This window comes from Hordeum vulgare, chromosome 5H, assembly GCF_904849725.1.
Source record: "Hordeum vulgare subsp. vulgare chromosome 5H, MorexV3_pseudomolecules_assembly, whole genome shotgun sequence".
Taxonomy (NCBI): Eukaryota; Viridiplantae; Streptophyta; class Magnoliopsida; order Poales; family Poaceae; genus Hordeum; species Hordeum vulgare.
Genome location: NC_058522.1, coordinates 482,814,431 through 482,834,609, shown reverse-complemented (window position 1 = coordinate 482,834,609; position 20,179 = coordinate 482,814,431). Strand labels below are relative to the sequence as shown.

Sequence of the window (20,179 nt, the reverse complement as noted above, 5' to 3'; positions counted from 1 at the left end):
AATAAAATTATGATTTGTAAGAAAATACGCACACTCATTATCTTCGTTGGCTCCAGCATCGAGCACAACTATCAAAAAGGGAAAGATGTCACACATCAACAACACGACATCCCGTGCCATGGACCCGTGCATCATACCGCATCCGCTCGGCCACTCGAAGCCCACGAGAATTTCCTTGGTGGTCCCCACACCAAGACAAATCCATGCGACAGCTCGAAGCCCACAAGGACGCTAGTCCATGTGAATGCGTTGCCTCCCAAACAACACGGCATCCGCGGGGCCGCTCGAAGCCCACGAGGATGCCTTTGATGGTCCCCGCATCACGGCAAATCCACGCGGCCATTCGAAGCCCATAGAACGTCAGTCCATATGAATGCGATGTCTCCCACACAATGCTACATCCGTGCGGCCGCTCGGATCCAACGAGAACGACGGTCCCCCACATCATGCCGCATCCGCGCGACCATCGAAGCCCACGAGAACGCCATTTCACGTGAACACGCTGCCTCTCGCACAACGCCACATCCGCACGAGTCGTCACGAAAACGCGTCCCCAACCCTCACCCCCGCGCGCACATGATGGCCCCCCCATAGGCCCATACTGCATCGCATCCGCGCGGCTGCTCGAAACCTAGGAACAACGCCTTTGCGGTGTTATTGGGGGTGGGGTGGGGTGGGGGTTCCCCGGGGTACGCGTAGCGTAGCTGGCCCTGGCACCAAGCACGGGTAGGCGGATCCTGCCGTCGCCGAGGAGGCCAGGAACAACGGCCAATCACCCCCCACCTTGTACATTGACATTCAACGGAGCGCGAGGCGTGGGCCCGGCGCATCGGGGCCGCACATCGCGCCCCCGCACGAACATCGGGGCAGGCCGCCAGGGGCAACCGCGGGATTTCGGCGCTAATTCCGCGGCCCGAGGGTTTAAGCCTTCTCTCCCCCCTCGGGCTCTGCGCCTGCGCCAGCACCAACACAAAGCCTGGGGAAACAGAAAGCAGGGCAAGGGAAAGCGGCCGCGGCGAGGGGAGGGCGGGGCAGGGGCAGGGGCTTCCGCCGGGACCAGACCGAGGAGGCGGGGGAGGGACGCAGCGGGCGCTCCCCCCTAGGGTTCCGTTCGCCGGTCGCCGCCGCGTCAGGCGAGGTCAGCGACTCCGTATTTTCCCTTTTCCCCGCCCCAGTTGCACGGCCCCGGGCGGCGGGAGGCCGGGAACGCGACGCGCCCGCGTCTCGCCATTGCCTTTGCCTCGCCGGTCGAGTCCTCGAAGGGGGCGGCCGCCGTGCTGGCCGCTGTGGCGCTGTAGGGACTAGTCAGGGAGACGCTCTGTTTTTTTTTTTTTTAACCTTCTTCGTGTCTGTAATATTGTTCGTGGACTACTATTTTTGGGGAAGGTGGGTGGGCGGGTGGGTTCGCCCCTGGTTTCTGGAACCGGGAGCGCGTTTCCGCGCGAGACGAACGCTTGATCAGGTGGCGAATTTACCGCCCCTGGCTGTTTTTGCGCCATTTTCTACGATCTACGATTATTTCGTGCTCTGCTGCTTCGGCCAGCCCCTGTCACCCTAGGATGGCGACCCTTTGCCGAACGTATTATTTCTCCCTGTGCGCTTTCCCCTCGGTGGTATTGGAAACTTGCGGGTGCGTCAGATAGGTACCGGAGTAGTAGATTTTTAATAAAATTCTTCAGTTTTGTTAACGAAGGTGACTACATGCTACTCCCTCCGCTCCTAAATATTAGTCTTTTTAAAGATTTTACAATATGGACTACATACGGACTAAATTGGATGAATCTACACTCTAAAATATGTCTATATACATCCGTGTGTTATTCGTACTGAAATCTCTAAAAAAATACTTATATTTTGTAATGGAGGGAGTATTAATTTTTTTCACAAAGAGCAAGAATTTCCAGTTGTGTTTGACTACAAACTGTGTGATAAAAGGCTGTCACTTAAAAAAAATCTATTTATGGTTTGCCTGCATTTTTCAAAGAAAATCCAGTCGACTGCTGAACTCACACCGGCGAACTGCGAGTGAGGAGACCTCGCTGGAGTTAGTGATTAGATTGTCGGTGGTTAGGGGCTGGTTAGGTTGAACCCTTGATCCAGCCATGGTGGTGGTGGTGGCAGCCGCAGGGCATGATAAGCAGGAGGCAGCGGCGCAATGGAGGCAGGTTGGATTGAGGAGGCGAGTAGAAGATCTGAGGAAAGAAATAAGAAGATCCACCGGTTTGATCAGCGGACAGTGGTTTTAAAAAACATCCGTCATAATTATAGGCAGTTCCCTTTATTTATTCACATTTGCATGATTTTCTTCCTCGTGCAGCATGCATTTGCTTACACTCCTAAAAACAGAATTTGGTTGGGAATTCAGCACTGAACGGTTACATTTGTTTTTCAGAACAATGGTCGAAGGGAGTGCTCTGCCGTTAATTGGAGGTACGGGAGCTGGGGACTGGCAACCAAGCAAGGACTTGAGTTCATATGACCCTTTGCCTGCAAGTCTTTCAGGAGAAGAGCTGGCATTCGACGTGAATGATGGTGCTATTCATGGGAGCTGGAGGGATGCTGCCCCGAATCGCAGTGGAAGTGCACCTCCTAGCATGCAGGGGTCTCTGGCTGAACTTGGTCACCTCATAAGCAGGCACAGTGGGGACCTTGAGGCCACATTGAGGAACTTGAGCTCTGGAGCTGTCAGTTCAGAGTCTGAGGAGCTATGCTCTGATCCGGCATACTTAAAGTATTATGGTGCCAAGGTGAATTTGAACCCAAGGCTTCCTGCACCGCACGTTTCAAGAGAGAACCAAAGGTTGATGAACCGTTTTAGCAAACCTGGAGAACGGAGGCCATTATATTTTGATGACAGCAGCAGTGACAGGTCCTTGACTCATCGTTCTACTCTATCAACGCACAAGGAAGAGCCTGAGGATGACGGTTCATCAAAGTTAGATTCAAGCTCGGCAGAGGATGCTCGATGTCGTAATGACCAAAGCACATCCAGCATAGAATGTCACAGCTCAAAACTTGTAGGCTTAATGCAGGTAAATTGTCCATGTATTAACTCCTTAAGCACTTCTAAGTCTGCTGCGTTTGTTCCATATATAAAGTGGCCAAACTTATGATTTATTATTCCTGAAATGTGTAGCAGCTGGGCTTTTATGTAAAAAGATAACTAATTATCCTAAGTTCCCTAAAAATTACATATCTTATGTTATATTGGAGATTTAAAACTTCAGCTTTATTTTGAAATAGCAACTGTAAATCCAGAATGCTTAGGATGTTTGATGATGTCTTGTTAGTTGTTACCTATCTGCCAAAAAAATGTATGATTCACGAAAACATGTTGGAATTGGAAATGCTTAGTAGTTACTCGTAAATCATGTTTGACAATCATGGTTAAGGGCTTGTTTATTCTATTCAATGAGAAACTTAGTGGATGTGCAGTTATTTTGGATACCTCATTTTGAAGTAGTACTGATGGTTTGCTTATTATTTAGGAAAACTTCCCTCGAAGCACTGATTTGTACAATAATTCTTCTGGTCCTTCAAATACGAATTCTGGTGATGGAGAATCTGTCTGTTGCATCAGCTCGTCAGACTTGAATGGATTTCCATCAGATATGCCTCAACGGCCACGTGGACCTATTGGGAGTCCAGTGAGAAATACACTTAGTAGCAACAGTGTCGCAGCTTCATCTCCTTTGACTTCATCCAGTTCTGTGAATAGTATCATGGGACCTTCTCAGCAGGGAAGTTCAAGCACAGAGATTAAGTCTGGTGGTGCAATGCGTGCCATACTTAATGGTGTGGACTCCAGTATGAAAAATCTGAAGATTAGTTTGGATACCCAGGATAGTGCACATGTTAAGCAACAGCGGCAGAACAATGTGTTTTTGCAGAATGGCCCATTGCATGGTGATCCTACTCAAATGATTCCCCAAGGCATCAATCTACCTCAAGTTCCGTTTGTGAATAACTTTTCTCATGCTCATATGAATCTATATTCTGGTGACATTCAGTTGATGTCCCAGCATGGAATGCCAACGCCTTTTTATACACAGAGTCCGTATTATCAGAATCCACAGTTACCTGGTGTCTTGATGCCTCCATATGGAATTGATGGGCATGGATTGCCTAATTCATTCTTGCCACCTTTTATGACTAACTTTGCTCCTCAGCTTCCTGTCATGACACCTTCTGATACTCCTCTTACACCGACCTTTAGTGGCAGAGTAGCCGGTTTTCCTTCAACAGGAAATATTGCTGCAGGGACTGAATTTTCGAACCCATTTAAGATTGACGAGCAACTTAGGGTAACTATGCCGCCATCTGTACCTGATCTTAGTCTCATTCATTATTTCCAGCAACCATCTATCTATCACTATGGTCTGGGAAATCCATATGATACAGTGAGTCCAAGTAGTAATTTTGTTGGTAACTTTACTGCTGCTTTCGGTCCAGAAAAAGTTATGCCAGGAATCATGCACCAGTCAGGACAGAAATTTCAGTTTCCAAATACTGGAGCTTGTAGCTCCCCTACAGCCAGAAAACAAGGAAGTTATGTTGGAAATCATCCGGGCACCTCACCTTACATCAGTATACCAATGCCATATCCTACAACTCCAGTGTTTCATGGCCAACCTTCATCAGGAACATATCCCTGTGACAGGAGAAATAATGCACCGGGATTCCAGTCCCCATCAAAAACTACAGGCCTTAGTCCTGGGATTCAAGAGCAGCGAGCGAGGGAGAAATCTGGTCCCAACACACACTTTTTTGTTGGTGAAGTAAGGTCCAACAAAGCTCACATGGTTGAGTTATCTGACATCAAAGGCCATATAGCGGAATACAGGTCAGTTGTGGAGTTGATTGTCTCTTTTGTTCCGGATATATATAATCAAATGAAAATTTTGAGGCTTTAATTGCTTGTATGTTCTTGATCACAGCTCTGACCAAGATGGCAGTCGATTCATTCAGCAGAAGCTGGAGAATGGTACCACTGAAGACAAGGCCTTGGTGTTTGATGAAATCCTTCCTCATGCTTCATCGTTGATGACTGATGTATTTGGAAACTATGTGATCCAAAAGGTATGCTACTCCTTTTTTTCGTACGTGTTATTTCTGGTAAATTGTTTAAGCAAAGGCCATGACACTTGCATCATTGTACCTTTTCTGCAAGGCATATTACACGGTTGTACCTTGTTACCAGCAGTAATTGTGAATTGTTTATTCCATGCAGATGTTTGAACATGGGGACTCTGAGCAGAGAAGAGACCTTGCAAAAAAGCTTGCTGGCCATGTGTTAAATTTGAGCCTTCAGATATATGGTTGCCGAGTATTTCAGAAGGTAATCTTTGACTGCTTTGGGGGGGATATAAATTTATTGCAGCATAATGATTTAGATTCTATTGATGGATCATGTCACCTCAACATGTTGTTGAATACCACTCCCTCCGTTCGTTTTTTATAAGACGTTTCAGACAGCTGGCTTTGAACTGTTCAGGACACTGTCTGAACTTGCTAAACGTCTTATATAAGTGAACAGAGGGAGTAGCATAGTAGCACAAATGCACAATTGTCAGATTGTTTCTTCCGTTCATGTGGAGAAAACTTTGTGCAGTAAGTAATCTTCATCAAGTCATAGGACTACTTAGCTTGAATATCATATGCTAAGTTTTCGTATTGTGCATGGTAATTGGGATATAATTTTATTCCTGACTAGTTATTAGTTAATCAGTATATGTTGGAGGTGAAACACGGTGGAACTTTATTACGGAACTAAAGTTCGTGATGCCATGGGCTTGTTGAGAACCGGCAAGTGCATGTTAGCTAATGTCCTGCAAAACTCGCTCTTCTTTCGGTCGTTTGATTTTTAGCGGATATAGTGAATGCTTCTCTTCCAAGAAAGATGAAGAATAAATAAGGCGAGAAATCATCCCTGAGTTGAGCAATTGCAGATAAAACTCATAGAGCTAAAAAGCTGAAGACTGCCATGCCAAACATTGTAGAGGTGTCTTAGATTTTATCAGTGGTCAGTGCCAGGTTGTATGTTTTTGTGTTGTATATCATCCCTGAGTTGAATAAATAAAGATAAACAAACATAGAGCTAAAAAGCTGAGGACCACATGGCAAACATTTGTAGAGGTATCTTAGATTTTATCAGTAGCCAATGCCTGGTTATATGTTTTTGTGTCGTATTATTGTTTTCATGAATTAGTGCGAGTCCTCATATTATGCCCTCACTGTTGGATTTTTGCTTTGCCTTCTTTACTGTTAAAATCGCAGGCCCTTGAAGCAATTGAGCTTGATCAAAAGATAGAACTTGTTTGTGAACTTGATGGACATGTTCTAGAATGCGTTCGCGACCAAAATGGGAATCATGTTATACAGAAGTGCATTGAGTGTGTCCCTGTGGAGCATATTGGCTTTGTGGTGTCGGCTTTTCAGGGACAGGTTGCCACCCTAGCAATGCATCCATATGGTTGTCGTGTTATTCAGGTGAATTGATAATGGTACTTTATAGTATTGATCTTGCATCGTTTGTGTGTGTTCAAACTTCTCATTTTGTCGGTTTGGCAGAGAATCCTCGAGCATTGCAGTAATGGTTCAGATGGTATAATAGATGAAATCTTGCAGTCTGCTTGCACCCTGGCACAAGATCAGTATGGAAATTATGTCACACAGGTGAATTTTGTTTGCAGTCTATACTACATTAGGATGATTTGACTAAACCTTCATTGATTATTCATCAGGATCTTTGTCGCTCTTGCAAAGTTGAGAACATATTACTAGCATTACTTCATTGGCTCTCCATTTTTTAAAAGAAAAAACTCTTCAGCCCTCCATCTTGTAAACTGTTGTCGTGTTTTTATACCTATATAACACGCCAATATTATATTGCAGGCTGCGGCCTGTACCCCTCAGGCTTTTAATTATTGTATTGACACATGAACTCAAATGTTTGCATGTAAAATAATTCAAGGGAAGATGTCTCATGAACTTAGATATTTGGTGCTTTTCCAATCCCATTGTATTTGGCAGTAGTGTTACTCTAAGCAAAGATTTGTTCCGACACGAGCCAGTATGATCACTGATGTTGAGTTCAGCAAATATACAGTACATCTTACTTGTGTTATAACACTGCTCTTCTGCAGCATGTTTTGGAGAAAGGAAAATCCAATGAAAGGAGCCAAATTATAAGTAAATTAGCTGGGCAGGTTGTGGCCATGAGCCGAAACAAATTTGCATCCAATGTCATAGAGAAGTGCTTCCAGCATGGGAATATTGCAGATCGGGATCTTTTGATCAAGGATATTCTTGAGCAAACCGAGGGAAATAATTATTTGCTGGTACGTACAGATGAATGTTGGCTTTCTATGTTTCGGTGGGCAAATAGCTGAGGATCTAGTTTGGTCAAAACTTGGCAAATGCCTAAACTTCAGATAAAAGAGCAGGCAGGCACCTTCCATGTAAAAAAATAGACAGGCAGTATGAGTTCCACTCTGAATCTAGACAAAAAAAACATAAATTAGTCATTCTAGGGAGATCAGAAAATGGTTCTCGTAAAATACCATGTGGCCATACTCCTGACTGCCACTGCTTACATTAGCATCCCTCTGTTTAATTATACCTTTGTTTAAAAATAAGCAATTATGTTTCATTGTGTTCTGGCTTCTACGTTGAAGTTGTTAGGCTACAACTTTGCCCATTCAATTATACAGTAACCAAACCAGGAGTGACATGGAATGGCATGATGCTGTTTGTAGGTGATGATGAAGGACCAGTTTGCTAATTATGTGGTTCAGAAGATACTTGTAACATGCAGTGGACAACAGAGGGACGCTCTTGTCAGTCGTATGAAGGGTCACTTGCAAGCGTTGAGGAAGTACACCTACGGCAAACATACCGCCAGCCGAATCGAGCGGTTCTCTGGTGACGGTGCGTTCCCCCTGTCCAACTCCTGCTGAATCACACTACCATTCTTACATGAAATAGTTTCGTAATTTCTACCGAGGTTTCTCTTGGCCTGTGTTTCTAGCTGCATTTAACTTGTTTGCTGCATCTGACTTTTTCAGGTGCTGCGCCGCGGGGCTCCCAGGCAAAACCCTGAACAGAAGACTACCTGGATCCCTCACGGAAAGAGTGCCGGCCACCCCGGGTCGACCCTGTCAGTGGAGAATGCCGGAAAAAAAAAGGGAACCGTGCTTTTCAGCGGTCTGAACAGAACTGACTCCAGATCGTACAGATAGTCTTTGTCACCCGTGTCTGGGTGTAGTTATGCTAGGATGATTGGATCATGTGGCTGCTCATAGAGTTTTCAGAATGGTGGTGTGGTAGACCTGCTTGGTGATGAGATTTGCCGATCCTGTGCTTACCAGGGTTTGCTCTGTTTTTCGTTTTTCCAGTTGCACTGCCGGTTGCTGTAGGTTTACCTTCGCTGAGCCTATTCTCCTGTGTGCGCCAAGCACCTCCATGCGTGCAGATGTGAAGCATGAGATCAGGAACCTCCCGGCGCCTCAAAGCACGGAGGTGTTAAGGCTGCCATGCCAAGTAGGCCAAAAATCAGATAATGCTAGACTTACGGGGGTGCTTTTACGGTGTTAACAGACTGACCTTGTCCCCTTACAAATCTATCCCCTTGAATTTCCAATCAAAAGCTGCTCATCTCAGCCCAGTCTGTGAATCTTCTAAAAAAATGCATTCCAATTTTTTTTTTGATCTGGTAAATTAAGGGGAGAGGTGTTTGATGACCAAAAAAAGAAATGATGCTAGTGTGTACTACACGAAAACACAATTTACAGTTTAGCACCTATCCTATGCAACGGGAAGCTTAGTTGGTAAGCCATTTCAATTAGGAGAGGCCTTACACTGCCGGCTCACACCAGAGTACAATACCGACGAGGATGACAGGTTCCAACCTGTAATCAACCATCCTGAAAATGGTTAACGAATAGTCCCATGTGCAAACAAGAAGCATGGAATTAACCATGCATTCCGAATCAGCAAAGGAGCGGCAAACACAAATGCTTCCACTCATCATCGGCCCGACAGCAATTGCAACCGCGAGTTCCTCCTATCTAGCAGTTCGGCACAGGCAGAGGTGGGGTTCGAAAACTGGAAAAGGATCAGAACCCCCCACACGACATTATTCTACTACAGCAACGCCTAGCACTGTTCGTTTCTTCAGTAACTCATCATCCTCGGCCAGTGGTCTGCCTAAGGGCTGTTTCATCATCATCGTCGGCTAGTCAAGGTGCTTGTCCTTCTCGGCGAGGAGGATATCCTTCCACGCCTCGTAGAACATCCAGGTGATGCCCGAATTCGGCATCACCTTGAGGCAGCTCGCCCCCCACCCACGGTAGATCCCCAGGAGGCCCTCCTCCCGGATCACTTCTGACAGGGCCGCCACCATGTTGGGCGGGCACTTCCCCTGCAGGGCGCCCACCATGAGCCGCTTCCTCGCCACCTCCAACGGGAAGCTGATCGTGCTTGCCGTGAGACCTGCACACAAACCGACAAGGAGAATGTGATGCTTGCTTACTCTTGCAGTTAGTACTTGAAGGCAGTGTTGAATCCTTTACCTGTCAGAGCTCCTATAATTAGTAGCTCAGGACGGCTCAAGGATTTCTTCTTATGTAGGCGGCAGTACGACGTCTTGATTGTATCGTACATAAAGTAGTAGCATGTGCTGTAAGGAAGCATGCCAATTAGTGTTGGGCAGAGGCCAGAATAGAGACCTCTGATACCTTCAGTTCGATATATCTTGCTGAAGGCAATGCTAATGCTAGGATAAGTCACTCGATCCACGGTCAGCCGATCCTGCCATAGAACATAAAGAATATGAGACACAAGTAGAGTATGATGGAACAACTGAATATATGGCTGGAAAAATTGTTTTCAGTTTTGGCTTCAAGGGGTCAGCAATTACCTTAATAACTTCAAGAGGATGGCACATCAATGTGCCAGCGATTCCAGCGGCCGCACCAGCAATAGCAACTGGAGATAACAAGTGGAGTGGAATCTCGATGTTCATATTACCAAGCTGTATCTTTGGGCATCCATCCTCTTTCCATTTCTCTTGTGCTGACCTCATGCCCCTTTTCACATACTCAAATGTTCCAAGCTCAATTGCTTGAGTGGGAATAATGCGGATCATGTTGATTGTATTACCCACCCAAAGCCCTCGCCACCCATTTTGTTCCATGATCTCCGCAAAACTACCACCGATATGTCTGGATCCTACGCCTACAACCATTCTTGTCCTGAAAATAAATGAATACCATGATATTACGTAACCATTACTTCATTTAGATCTATACATAACATTATATGAATATAGAACTCCATTAAGACACGTGAGATAATAGCGTTCAACTTCAATATATAATGTGTCAATTTTTTCAACTTTCAATACCCAACAGCTCAGCTCAAATTAATTTTCACAAATATCTCAGAAAGGCAGGCATAGGATACTCTACTTTTTTAGAGATTAATTTGGATATTTACTGCATAAAGTAACATGTTTATACATGAGAGTGATTATTATATTCTCGCAAGTAGAAGTTCTACACTTTTAGGTTAAACAGAGGCCGGCAGTTAGAGTAATACAGTGAGAAATTGCATAGAAAAACACAAGTTGTTCTTTTTAAAGTACACTTTTAAGTCCAATAGCCAACTCAGCAGCCTTGTAGTTTTGTAGCATGTCAGTAGGATGGTGTCCTTAAACTTAACTTGTTTTGCAAAGGTTCTTCCATGTTATCTTTTGAGTTTAGAGATTTAGTACTCAGTTTCCAGTAAACTTCCTCAAACTGGTTCCTGGATCAACTATAGTTCATGACACCCAAGTGTTTTAGTGAAGAACTTGAAAACAAAGAGAAAACACAAGTGTAAAAGACATATCATGCTAAGGCTAGTTAGCTGGAGCAGTGGCATCACATCTGAACTCCCAAGTGCGTGCATATCAGCACACCATCAAGGATCAGCATGTTAGGCATAAAAATCACACCAGAGTACCAGACTTCATAACGAGTAAATAAATGAAACTGCGCAAGTGAAGATGGTTACCTGATAGTCTCAAGGGGAGCAAGAACAGCTTTAGACATAGCACCAGCTAACGCCCCACTGGCAAATTCTCTAATCTCTCTGCTTCTAAAAAATGTCTGCAGTGGATTGGACAAAAGGAACATGTCAAGATAATCACTCACAAATCCAAGTCCAGTTTACACATTTCATTTTGGTAGTTGGAACAAGTAAATGCAAAGATTACATGTGCACACCTCCAGATACATAAACTGATACCACAGAAAATTACAAGCACACACAAGGGTAAATGTTATTCATATGGCGCCTGGATGGCTCTCCGCTCCCGCACCCCGCGCCTAGCTCCGCCGCCCGCCAGCCTCCGCCGCCGCTCCTGCACCCCTTCCGGCCCACCCCAAGCCCGCGCGATGGCTGCTTCCGCCGCCGCTGACCCTGTCGACAGCCGAGCGACCCCCTCCTGCGAGCGCATCTCCTACGGGGAGCGCTGGAGCAGCTCGGAGGGCGAGTCCTCGGCGAGGTCGTACAGCGACGTCGCACGCGCGCCCCCCGCATGCCCGCCGGCCGCCGCTGGTCTCAGGCGCGCCACCACCGCCCCCGGCCGTGCTGCGCACACCACCCGCCCGGCGGTCCAGGACCGCCTGGGGCCCCGCTCGGAGGTGCACCGCACGTCGGGCGGCCCGGTGCTCGACGCGGAAGGATTCCAGCAGGCCCGACGCAGGCATCACCACCGTCGGCCTTGCCGCGACGCCCCGGCCGGCCCTGCATCTCCGCCGCATCGACGCAGTCCAACCCCGGAGGAGGCCGCCAGCCTATGCTTCCGCTGCCTCGACCCCGGCACCACGTACGCGACTGTCCTAATGATGTCCGGTGCCGACGCTGCCTCGTCTTCGGCCACGCCTCACGCTCCTGCGGCGGACGCCGCGCCGCCGACGCGTCCCGGCGCACCACGGACGCGCCGCGGCGACCCACGCGCTCGGCTGAGAACGCTCCGCCACCCCCTCCTCGCGGTGCCGCCGCCGACGCCAGAGGCCCTCCCCCAGCGGCGCACCTCCGCACCGCTCCCCGCCTCCACCCCCACCCCCTCCGGCCCCAGCCACCCCGACGCCATGTGATGGCCCTGCGAGGGTTATCGTCGCGCAGACGGCGGAGATGGACGACGCCGAGCTCGTCCTCGCTCGCGCAATGGTGGCCACCATCACGGGCAACAGGCCGCGGGTGACTCCGGCCGAGGTGACCGAGCTGCTGCTGAGTTCGCTGGAGCTTGCCGAGGGCGATTTCACCGTGCACATGCACCACCCAGAGGACTTCCTCATCCTCTTCTCCTCCGTGGCCATCATGCGCCGGCTCCACGGCGAACACCTCCTCTGCTCGCCCCGGTTCTCGCTCTCCCTGCGGCCATGGTGCAAACTGGCGCATGCCAACGCCGACGGCCTGGGGTACCGCGTAGAGCTCGAGCTCCCCGGCATCCCCGCCCACGCGTGGCACCTCGCCACGGCGGAGCACCTGCTGGGCGCGAGCTGCTGGGTGGAGAGGCAGCACCCTCGCACACGTTCGCGCGACGACCTCGCCGTCTTCCGTCTCTCCGGCCGCGCGCATGACCCTGCTGGCATCCGGCGCGCCGCGGTGCTGGTCATCGTTGATCAGGTGCCTGGCCGAGCGCCTTCGGACCCCCCCCCCCCCCGCCGTCCGGTCTCTGTCCTACCCCATCTCTATTGAGCTCACCATGGCGGCGTGGTTCAGGGACGCGCCGGACGGCCACCAGGCTGCCGGAGACCCAAATGGGGACGGCGCTGGCGAGGGCGGTGGACGCGGCCCGGGCCACGACCAGGGGACAGCCCCAAGGCGCGCGCGCCGCCGCGGCCGCAAGCGCAGGCGCTACGACGAGGTCCTGTCGGGGCGCGCGGAGGGCATGGCCATTGATGCGCCGTCCTGGCCGTGCCGATGGCACTGCCACGGCGGCCTCCTGGCCCGGCGCGGCGGCGCCGCCGAAAGGCACCGACACGGCCAGGCTGGGCATGCTGGCGTGGCCTAGGCAGCAGGGGCCCATCGAGATGCGTCACCGCGTCAACAAAGCCCCGCTGAACCGCGTCACCCCCCTGCAAAAGGGAGCTTCCCCAGGGGCCCGCGCGCACCCACATTCCGACCAGGACAGGACGGTCTCGAGCAAGGACAGACCGGTCTCCGCTTTGGTGCCAGTAAGAACATGCCCAGGGACAGCTGGCGTGCAGCCGTTGGCTGCCGAAGCCCTCACGCCCTCTGCCGTTCCTAATTCCAACAGCCCACCACTGCCGAGGCGGATCCGCTCGGGACCGCGCGCCCCCGAGCTCTCCCCGCGCCGGACCAAAACACGACTGGGGCCACTTCGGCTTCGGCGGAGCTTGCGCTCGCCAGCCAGGTCCCAGACTCGCAGCCAGTCGGCCCCACCCTGCCAGTCTCGCCTGCCGCCTGGTCGGGGCAAAGTGGCGCTGTGCTCACCCCTGCGGCAAGGGTCCCGCATGATGCACCGGATCAGACGCCGTGGTCATGCGCCGAAACCGCTTTTGCATGTGCGGGAATCAAGGACGCCGATGCTGCTGATACGCCCCTGGCGCCTGGGCCCCTGGCCAGTGACCAGCATGCTGCAGAGGCGCCCCCAGCCATGCGCACCTTTCCCGCGCCAGCCGTGCAAGAAGCCCACCCTCCTGGCCCCCCACGCGCAGCGCCCGACAAGGCCAGATGCCACAACAGCCCCCAGCAGATTCGCCTTCTGCAGCGGCCCACACACAGCGACCCCGAAAGCGCCCCGGTTCCAGCACCCCGCGCGACGGCAACGAGCAGATTTGCCTCCCCCCCCCCATCACCATGCAACGGCCACGCAGCCGGACTACCACATGCCCTTCTTCCTGGACGTTGGGACAGTTCCTGGCAGCCGCCACTAAGCAGCTCAACGCCACCCTGCCGTCCCCTGGGAAGCGCCCGCGGCCGCCTCTGAACTTCAGTCCACGGCGAGGACGATCTGCGGCATCTCCAGCGGCCACTGCAACGCAGCCCAGGACCGAGAGGCGAGCCCAAGTCCAGATTCTGCGTACCCTCGGCATAGTCGGCATCGACCAGCACATCTCCGCGGCCGAGATGAAGGCCTACAACGATCTGTTCGCTGCACCGATCCGGCTGCCCGTGCTGCAGGCCATGGCCTCCCTCGTGGACAGGGTGATCCCAGAAAGCATGTCTGCTGCACCAAACGCTGCTGCCTGCGTGCGCTAGCGTCGTCGCTCCTCCTCCGTCGACCCCTTGCTCATGGATCACGACTTGAAAATCGTTGTATGGAATGTTAGAGGCCTTAACTCGCGCGCTCGGCGCTGCGCTATCCGTTCGCTGCTGTGTAACACTCGTGCGGCCATTGTATGCCTCCAAGAAACAAAGATGGCCTTGATCTCGTCGTCTGTTGTGTTGGATACGTTGGGGTCTGAATTTGATGGATCCACCTATCTCCCGGCTGATGGCACGCGTGGCGGCATCCTTCTCGCTTGGAACACTAGGGTCGTCACGATCTCCGACCTCCAGTTCTCACAGCACGCGGTGACCGCGAAGGTGTGCGTGCCCGGCGGCAACCCCTGGTGGCTCACCACGGTATACGGACCCCAGAGTGACCAGGACAAACTGGCGTTCCTGCAGGAGCTGCGCGACATCCGCACCACCAGCCCAGGACCATGGATGTTGTGCGGGGATTTTAACTTGATATGCCACGCCTCGGACAAGAGCACGGGCAACGTGAACCATCGCATGATGGGCAGATTCCGCCGCGTGATCAACGACCTCGCCCTGAAGGAGGTGTACCTCAACGGGCGCCGCTTCACGTGGTCCAATGAGCAGTCGCCTCCTACGCTCGTGCGCCTTGACAGGGTGCTCTGCACCGCGGACTGGGAGGATTGCCATGGCGAGTGCCACCTTCGCTGCCTGGCATCCGTCGTCTCCGACCACTGTCCCCTGCTCCTGGACTGCTCGCCCATGCCCACGGCTCACCGGCGCTTCCACTTTGAGGAGTTCTGGTTGCGCTTAGACGGGTTTCATGACACGGTGGCTGCAGCCTGGAGCTCGGTGGACTGCTCGCCCATGCCCACGGCTCACCGGCGCTTCCACTTTGAGGAGTTCTGGTTGCGCTTAGACGGGTTTCATGACACGGTGGCTGCAGCCTGGAGCTCGGTGTCGGACACTGACCCCTTCCGGCGGCTTGTCGGTCGCTTGCAGGCCACGGGCCGCGCCCTCACGAGCTGGAGCGCCAAATCCACGGGCAACATCAGGGACAAGCTCGCCGTCTCCCGCGAACTCACCCTGCGCTTTGATCAGGTCATGGAGACGCGCACACTCACGCCCCCGGAAGACTGGCTGCGTAAGCAGCTCAAGATGTCCTACCTGGGCCAGGCCTCGCTTGAGCGCACGATCGCCCGACAGCGTGCCCGCCTCGCCTCGCTCAAGGACGGCGACGCGAACACGAGATTCTTCCATCGGCAATGCACCTACCGTCGTCAGAAGAACCGTGTGCACAGCCTGCTTGTGGATGGGCAGACATCAGTAGAGCACGACGAGATGGCCCAGGCTGCATATGATCACTTTGACGGGCTGCTCGGCACCGCAACCGACCGAGCGCACACGCTAGACCTCGAGCACCTCATTGAGCCTACTGACCTAACGAGCCTCGAGGAGCCTTTCAGCCCAGAGGAGATCTGGGAGGCTGTGAAGCGCATGCCCGCACACAAGGCGCCAGGACCGGATGGCTTCACCGCGGAGTTCCTGCGCGCTTGCTGGGCCATCATCAAGCACGACATTCTTGAGGTTTTCGAGCTGCTATACGCTCTGCGAGGGCGTGGATTCCACAGGCTCAATCAAGCGCTGCTCACCTTACTGCCGAAGCGCGCCGACGCCCACAGGCTGAATGACTATCGGCCGATCTGCTTGATACATATCGTGGCGAAGCTCTTCGCGAAGGTGCTATCCTTGCGCTTAGCCCCGAAGCTTGATTCCCTGGTGAGCCGATATCAGAATGCATTCATTGCCGGGTGCACCCTCCACGACAACTTCATCCTAGTCCGACAATCTCTAAGGCTGCTGCACCAATTGGGAGCTCCGAGAATCATGCTCAAGCTCGACCTCACCCGGGCTTTCGACTCCATATCTTGGCCCTTCCTCTTCGAGACCCTGCGCCAATATGGGTTCGGAGCAAGGTTCCGGGAGTGGCTGGCCATTCTGCTCTCCTCGGCCAGCACCCGGGTCCTTCTCAACGGAGTGCCTGGGCCCCCGATATGGCACCGCCGCGGGCTGCGCCAAGGTGACTCGACGTCTCCGCAGCTATTCGTCCTGGCCGTCGACACCCTCAGTCGCCTCATGCAACGAGCGCTCCAGACCGGCATCCTCCGGAGCCTCCACCCCCGTCGAGAGGTGCCGGCCATCTCGCTATACGCCGATGATGTGATGTTGTTCTGTCACGCCACGACCAGCGAGGTCAGGGCCGTGAAGGGCATCCTAGGAGTCTTTGGTGCCGCCTCTGGCTTACACGTGAACTATGGGAAGAGCTCCGCCACGGCACTGCATGGGGACGAGACGATCGCCACAGTGCTGGAGACCCTGGGTTGCCAGACGGCGGACCTACCCATCTCATACCTGGGCATCCCCCTCTCCACACGCCGCCTCTCCGCTGCCCAGATGCAACCACTCGTCGACAGGGTGGCAGGCCGCCTCCCGTCGTGGAAGGCGTGGCTCATGAACAAAGTTGGGCGACTGGCGCTCGTCAAATCGGTGCTAAGCGCCATTCCCACGCACCAAATGCTCGCCCTCGCCCCCCCCCCCCCCCCCCGAAAAAAACACTGAAGCAGCTCGAGAAGATTCAGCGCGGGTTCCTTTGGGCAGGACGCCAGGCAGCTCACGGAGAGCACTGCCACGTGAACTGGCGCCGGGTATGCCGTCCGATCGATTTTGGTGGCCTGGGAGTCCGTGACCTCGAGCGCACGGGGCTCGCCCTTCGGCTCAGATGGCTATGGCTCTCGCGAACGGACACTGGTCGCGCTTGGCATGGCCTGGACATGCAGTTCACCCCCGAGGAGCAGTTCACCCCCGAGGAGCACGGCCTCTTCCACGCCTCCACCACCATGCAGATCGGGGATGGAACCACAACGCTCTTCTGGGAGGACCGATGGCTGCTCGGCCTCTCCATCCGCGAGCATGCGCCTGCGCTGTACATGTGCATCCCCAAGAGTCGCAGGAATTCCCGGACGGTGGCGGAGGGCGTTCACGGCAATGCTTGGGCGCGGGACATCCGCGACACCCTTGGCCTCCAGGAGATTGGGCAGTACCTCCAACTCTGGATGCTGGTGTCCCGCGTCACCCTCTCCCACGAGCCAGACAAGCTGATCTGGAAATGGACAGCCAACGGCAGCTACACAGCTAGGTCCTGCTATCAGGCCACCTTCCACGGATCTATCACTTGTCGCTCCTGGAAGCTGATATGGAAGAGCTGGGCCCCGCCGAAGGTCAGATTCTTCCACTGGCTCGCCAGCCAGGACCGTTGTTGGACTGCGGAGCGCCTCGCCCGCCATGGCCTCACTCACCACCCCCGGTGCCTCTTATGTGATCAAGAGCCGGAATCCATGCAACACCTGCTGCTCGCATGCCCATTCGCGAGACAGACCTGACACGGCATCATGTCCTGGCTGCGTCTCCCGTCGCCGGTGCCCGACCAGGACGCCACGCTCCACGACTGGTGGCTGCGGGCTCGTGATGCTACTCCCCCCTGCTCCGCAAAGCGTTGGCCTCCGTAGCGCTCCTGGTCCCTTGGATGATCTGGAAGCATAGAAATGCGTGTGTATTCGACCATGTAACCCCATCCTTAGTCGAGCTAGACGCTGCGATCAAGGACGAGTCCAGGAATTGGGCTAAGGCAGGAGCCAAAGGGCTTCGAGTCACCCTGCCTTCCTCCTGGGACGTCCATTGATCCGCTTGTAACACTGATGTACTGACCTCTTAGGAGGATGTTCTCCCCTCTCTTTTCAATACAATGAAACGCAAAGGCTTTTTGCGTTTTCTCGGAAAAAAAAATGTTATTCATATATTTGCCTTCGTTCAAACCCAGAGAATATTCCAAACACAACCAAAATTATTTTCTCAATATATTTAAGCGTATAAAACTAGTTGACTCATTCTAATGTTAAAATAAAACGGAAATTTGAAATGATAGTATATTCTCTTCCGCTTTTTGAACCTAGTTCATGCTTTCCTCTTTGAGGTTCTCACTCTACACCGACTAGTGCAAAGGGCGTATAAGAAGTGGGAAGATGTTCTCGGCTTTTAAGTTCTAAATATTATTACCCTTTTGTAGCCTATCCGAGGCCTACAAATCAGTACCAAAAGTCATGCAGTAATTTGTATTGATACTCCATACGGGGCGACAGCTGACAAGATTCGTGCGCATTGATTGGTTTAATCAGTATGGTCCTAACAATACTAGTTACACGCATCCACAGAAAAGCAACAAAAAAGCACAAAAAAAGTAAGCTAAGGAAGCTTTTGTTCATGCACGAGGCGACTAAGAGGTGAATAATGACAAATATTGAGATTAGGCATGTGTTCCTGGGTGCATTAGTAGACTAACTGTAAGAAACAAACAGCTCTGAAATGAATCTGCAAACTGTATTAAACGGAGAAGCAGATTCAGCGGCTGCTTGCGACGTGAGGGCAGAATATTCTCCTATAAAATATCCTCGGCAGATATTTTCACACGGTTGATGCGCTCTGCTCTGCGCCATTCAAACGGGATTTGGCGTCGCTGCATCGACGGCCCTAAGCCGAAGCAAGCCGCAAGCGAACGCGTCCGTTGAGCGGGGGAACCATCCGCCATCCGCCCGCGGCAACCAGATGGGAACAATCAGGCTGCGAGCAGCGGCGGCGGCCTGGTAGACTCTGGGATGGGAGGGAGGGGCGGGGCGTGCTTACCCTGACGGCCTCCCCGACGTCCGGCAGCCCGGAGCCGATGACCTTGGCGGCGTCGAGGCCGTCGTCCTTGGGCAGCGCCATGACGAGGAGCTCCTTGTAGCCGCCGCCGGCGGAAGCGGGCCCCTTGACCCCGACCCCGGCGCCGGCGAAGCCGACGCTGGCGAGGGACAGGCCCCCGCCGCCGCTCCCGGTGGGCGCGTCCTGGAAGGCCATGGCGATGGCGGCGCGCGCAGCCCTGCCTCCGGGTGAGTCGGGAAGGGGGGGGCGGGGCGCTAATAATATCCCGGACGGGAGGGGGGCTAATAATATCCCGGACGGGAGGGGGGCGGCCGCAAAAAGGGTGTCCGCTCGGCGCTCGCGGGGCCCGGGGGCGCGGCGCGGTGTCTGAAATATAGGGGCGCGCGCCCCGCCCTGGCCTCTGGGCCCTGGTGGCCTCGGCGGGCCTCAGTTTTCGTTCTCGTTCTCGGTTCAACCGGTTGGGTTCGTGCAAGAGGAGGCGGGCCGGCATCTACTATTGGAAAACACTTGCTATCCTATGTCTGATTGGAGTCATTCCACCGGTCCATCAATGTTGATGCGTTTTCAATCTCACCGCTGATTTGCTTTCGAAATCCGTCAATCCCGTTTCCAAACGAGCCCGACTTTATTGCCTCATCACCCCGTAACCCACGTTCCCGTATTAATCTCAGCTGCGCCGACCCACCTCACCCTCGTCCCCATCCCGCCTGCCCCCGGCACAGCTCATTGCCGTTCTTGTCGTGCCCCTCACCGCCACGGCCCTCTCCACCAGCGACCTTCCACGGCCGCGAGATTCACCGCCACGACCCTCTCCACCAGCGACCTTCCACGGCCGCGAGATTCACCGCCCCGGTGTGGCGTCCCATCCGACTACGTAATGTGCGGCCCGACTCCTGATTCACCACGTCGGCCAGTTCTTCTTCGCTGCGGTGCCTCCACCTTGATGAACTGACGTGTCGCCAACACCATCACCCGATGCTCCATCAGTTAAACTACGCCAAGCGCCACCGCCCTGATAGCTGGTCGTGGTGCGGGTTCCCATGGATCGACTCATCAGGCTATAGAAGGTTTGTTGCCCTTTCATTCGAAGACCCTTTTCTTGACTTGTAGCTTACTATTACGGCTTATGATCTAACTCATCTTCTTTTTTGTATGGTTTGTTCATCAC

At 52.9% G+C, this 20,179-nt stretch overlaps 2 protein-coding genes across 2 annotated transcripts; one reads left to right on the top strand and one right to left on the bottom strand.

Moving 5' to 3' along the window:
- Positions 1-1,041: 1,041 nt before the first annotated feature.
- On the top strand, positions 1,042-8,389 carry LOC123399562 (pumilio homolog 5-like). The gene is made up of 10 exons (XM_045093963.1): positions 1,042-1,138; positions 2,393-3,032; positions 3,489-4,843; positions 4,938-5,079; positions 5,231-5,338; positions 6,277-6,489; positions 6,571-6,675; positions 7,146-7,340; positions 7,758-7,929; positions 8,067-8,389. The coding sequence occupies exons 2-10, from the start codon at positions 2,397-2,399 to the stop codon at positions 8,099-8,101; spliced, it is 2,961 nt and encodes a 986-aa protein (XP_044949898.1). The 5' UTR covers positions 1,042-1,138; positions 2,393-2,396; the 3' UTR covers positions 8,102-8,389.
- Positions 8,390-8,821: 432 nt separating this feature from the next.
- LOC123399563 (probable mitochondrial adenine nucleotide transporter BTL1) lies at positions 8,822-19,261 on the bottom strand. Its single transcript, XM_045093964.1, has 5 exons — positions 18,994-19,261; positions 11,056-11,150; positions 9,920-10,253; positions 9,573-9,810; positions 8,822-9,492 (listed from the first exon to the last, which is right to left on the bottom strand). The coding sequence occupies exons 1-5, from the start codon at positions 19,204-19,206 to the stop codon at positions 9,236-9,238; spliced, it is 1,137 nt and encodes a 378-aa protein (XP_044949899.1). The 5' UTR covers positions 19,207-19,261; the 3' UTR covers positions 8,822-9,235.
- Between the last annotated feature and the right edge of the window lie 918 nt (positions 19,262-20,179).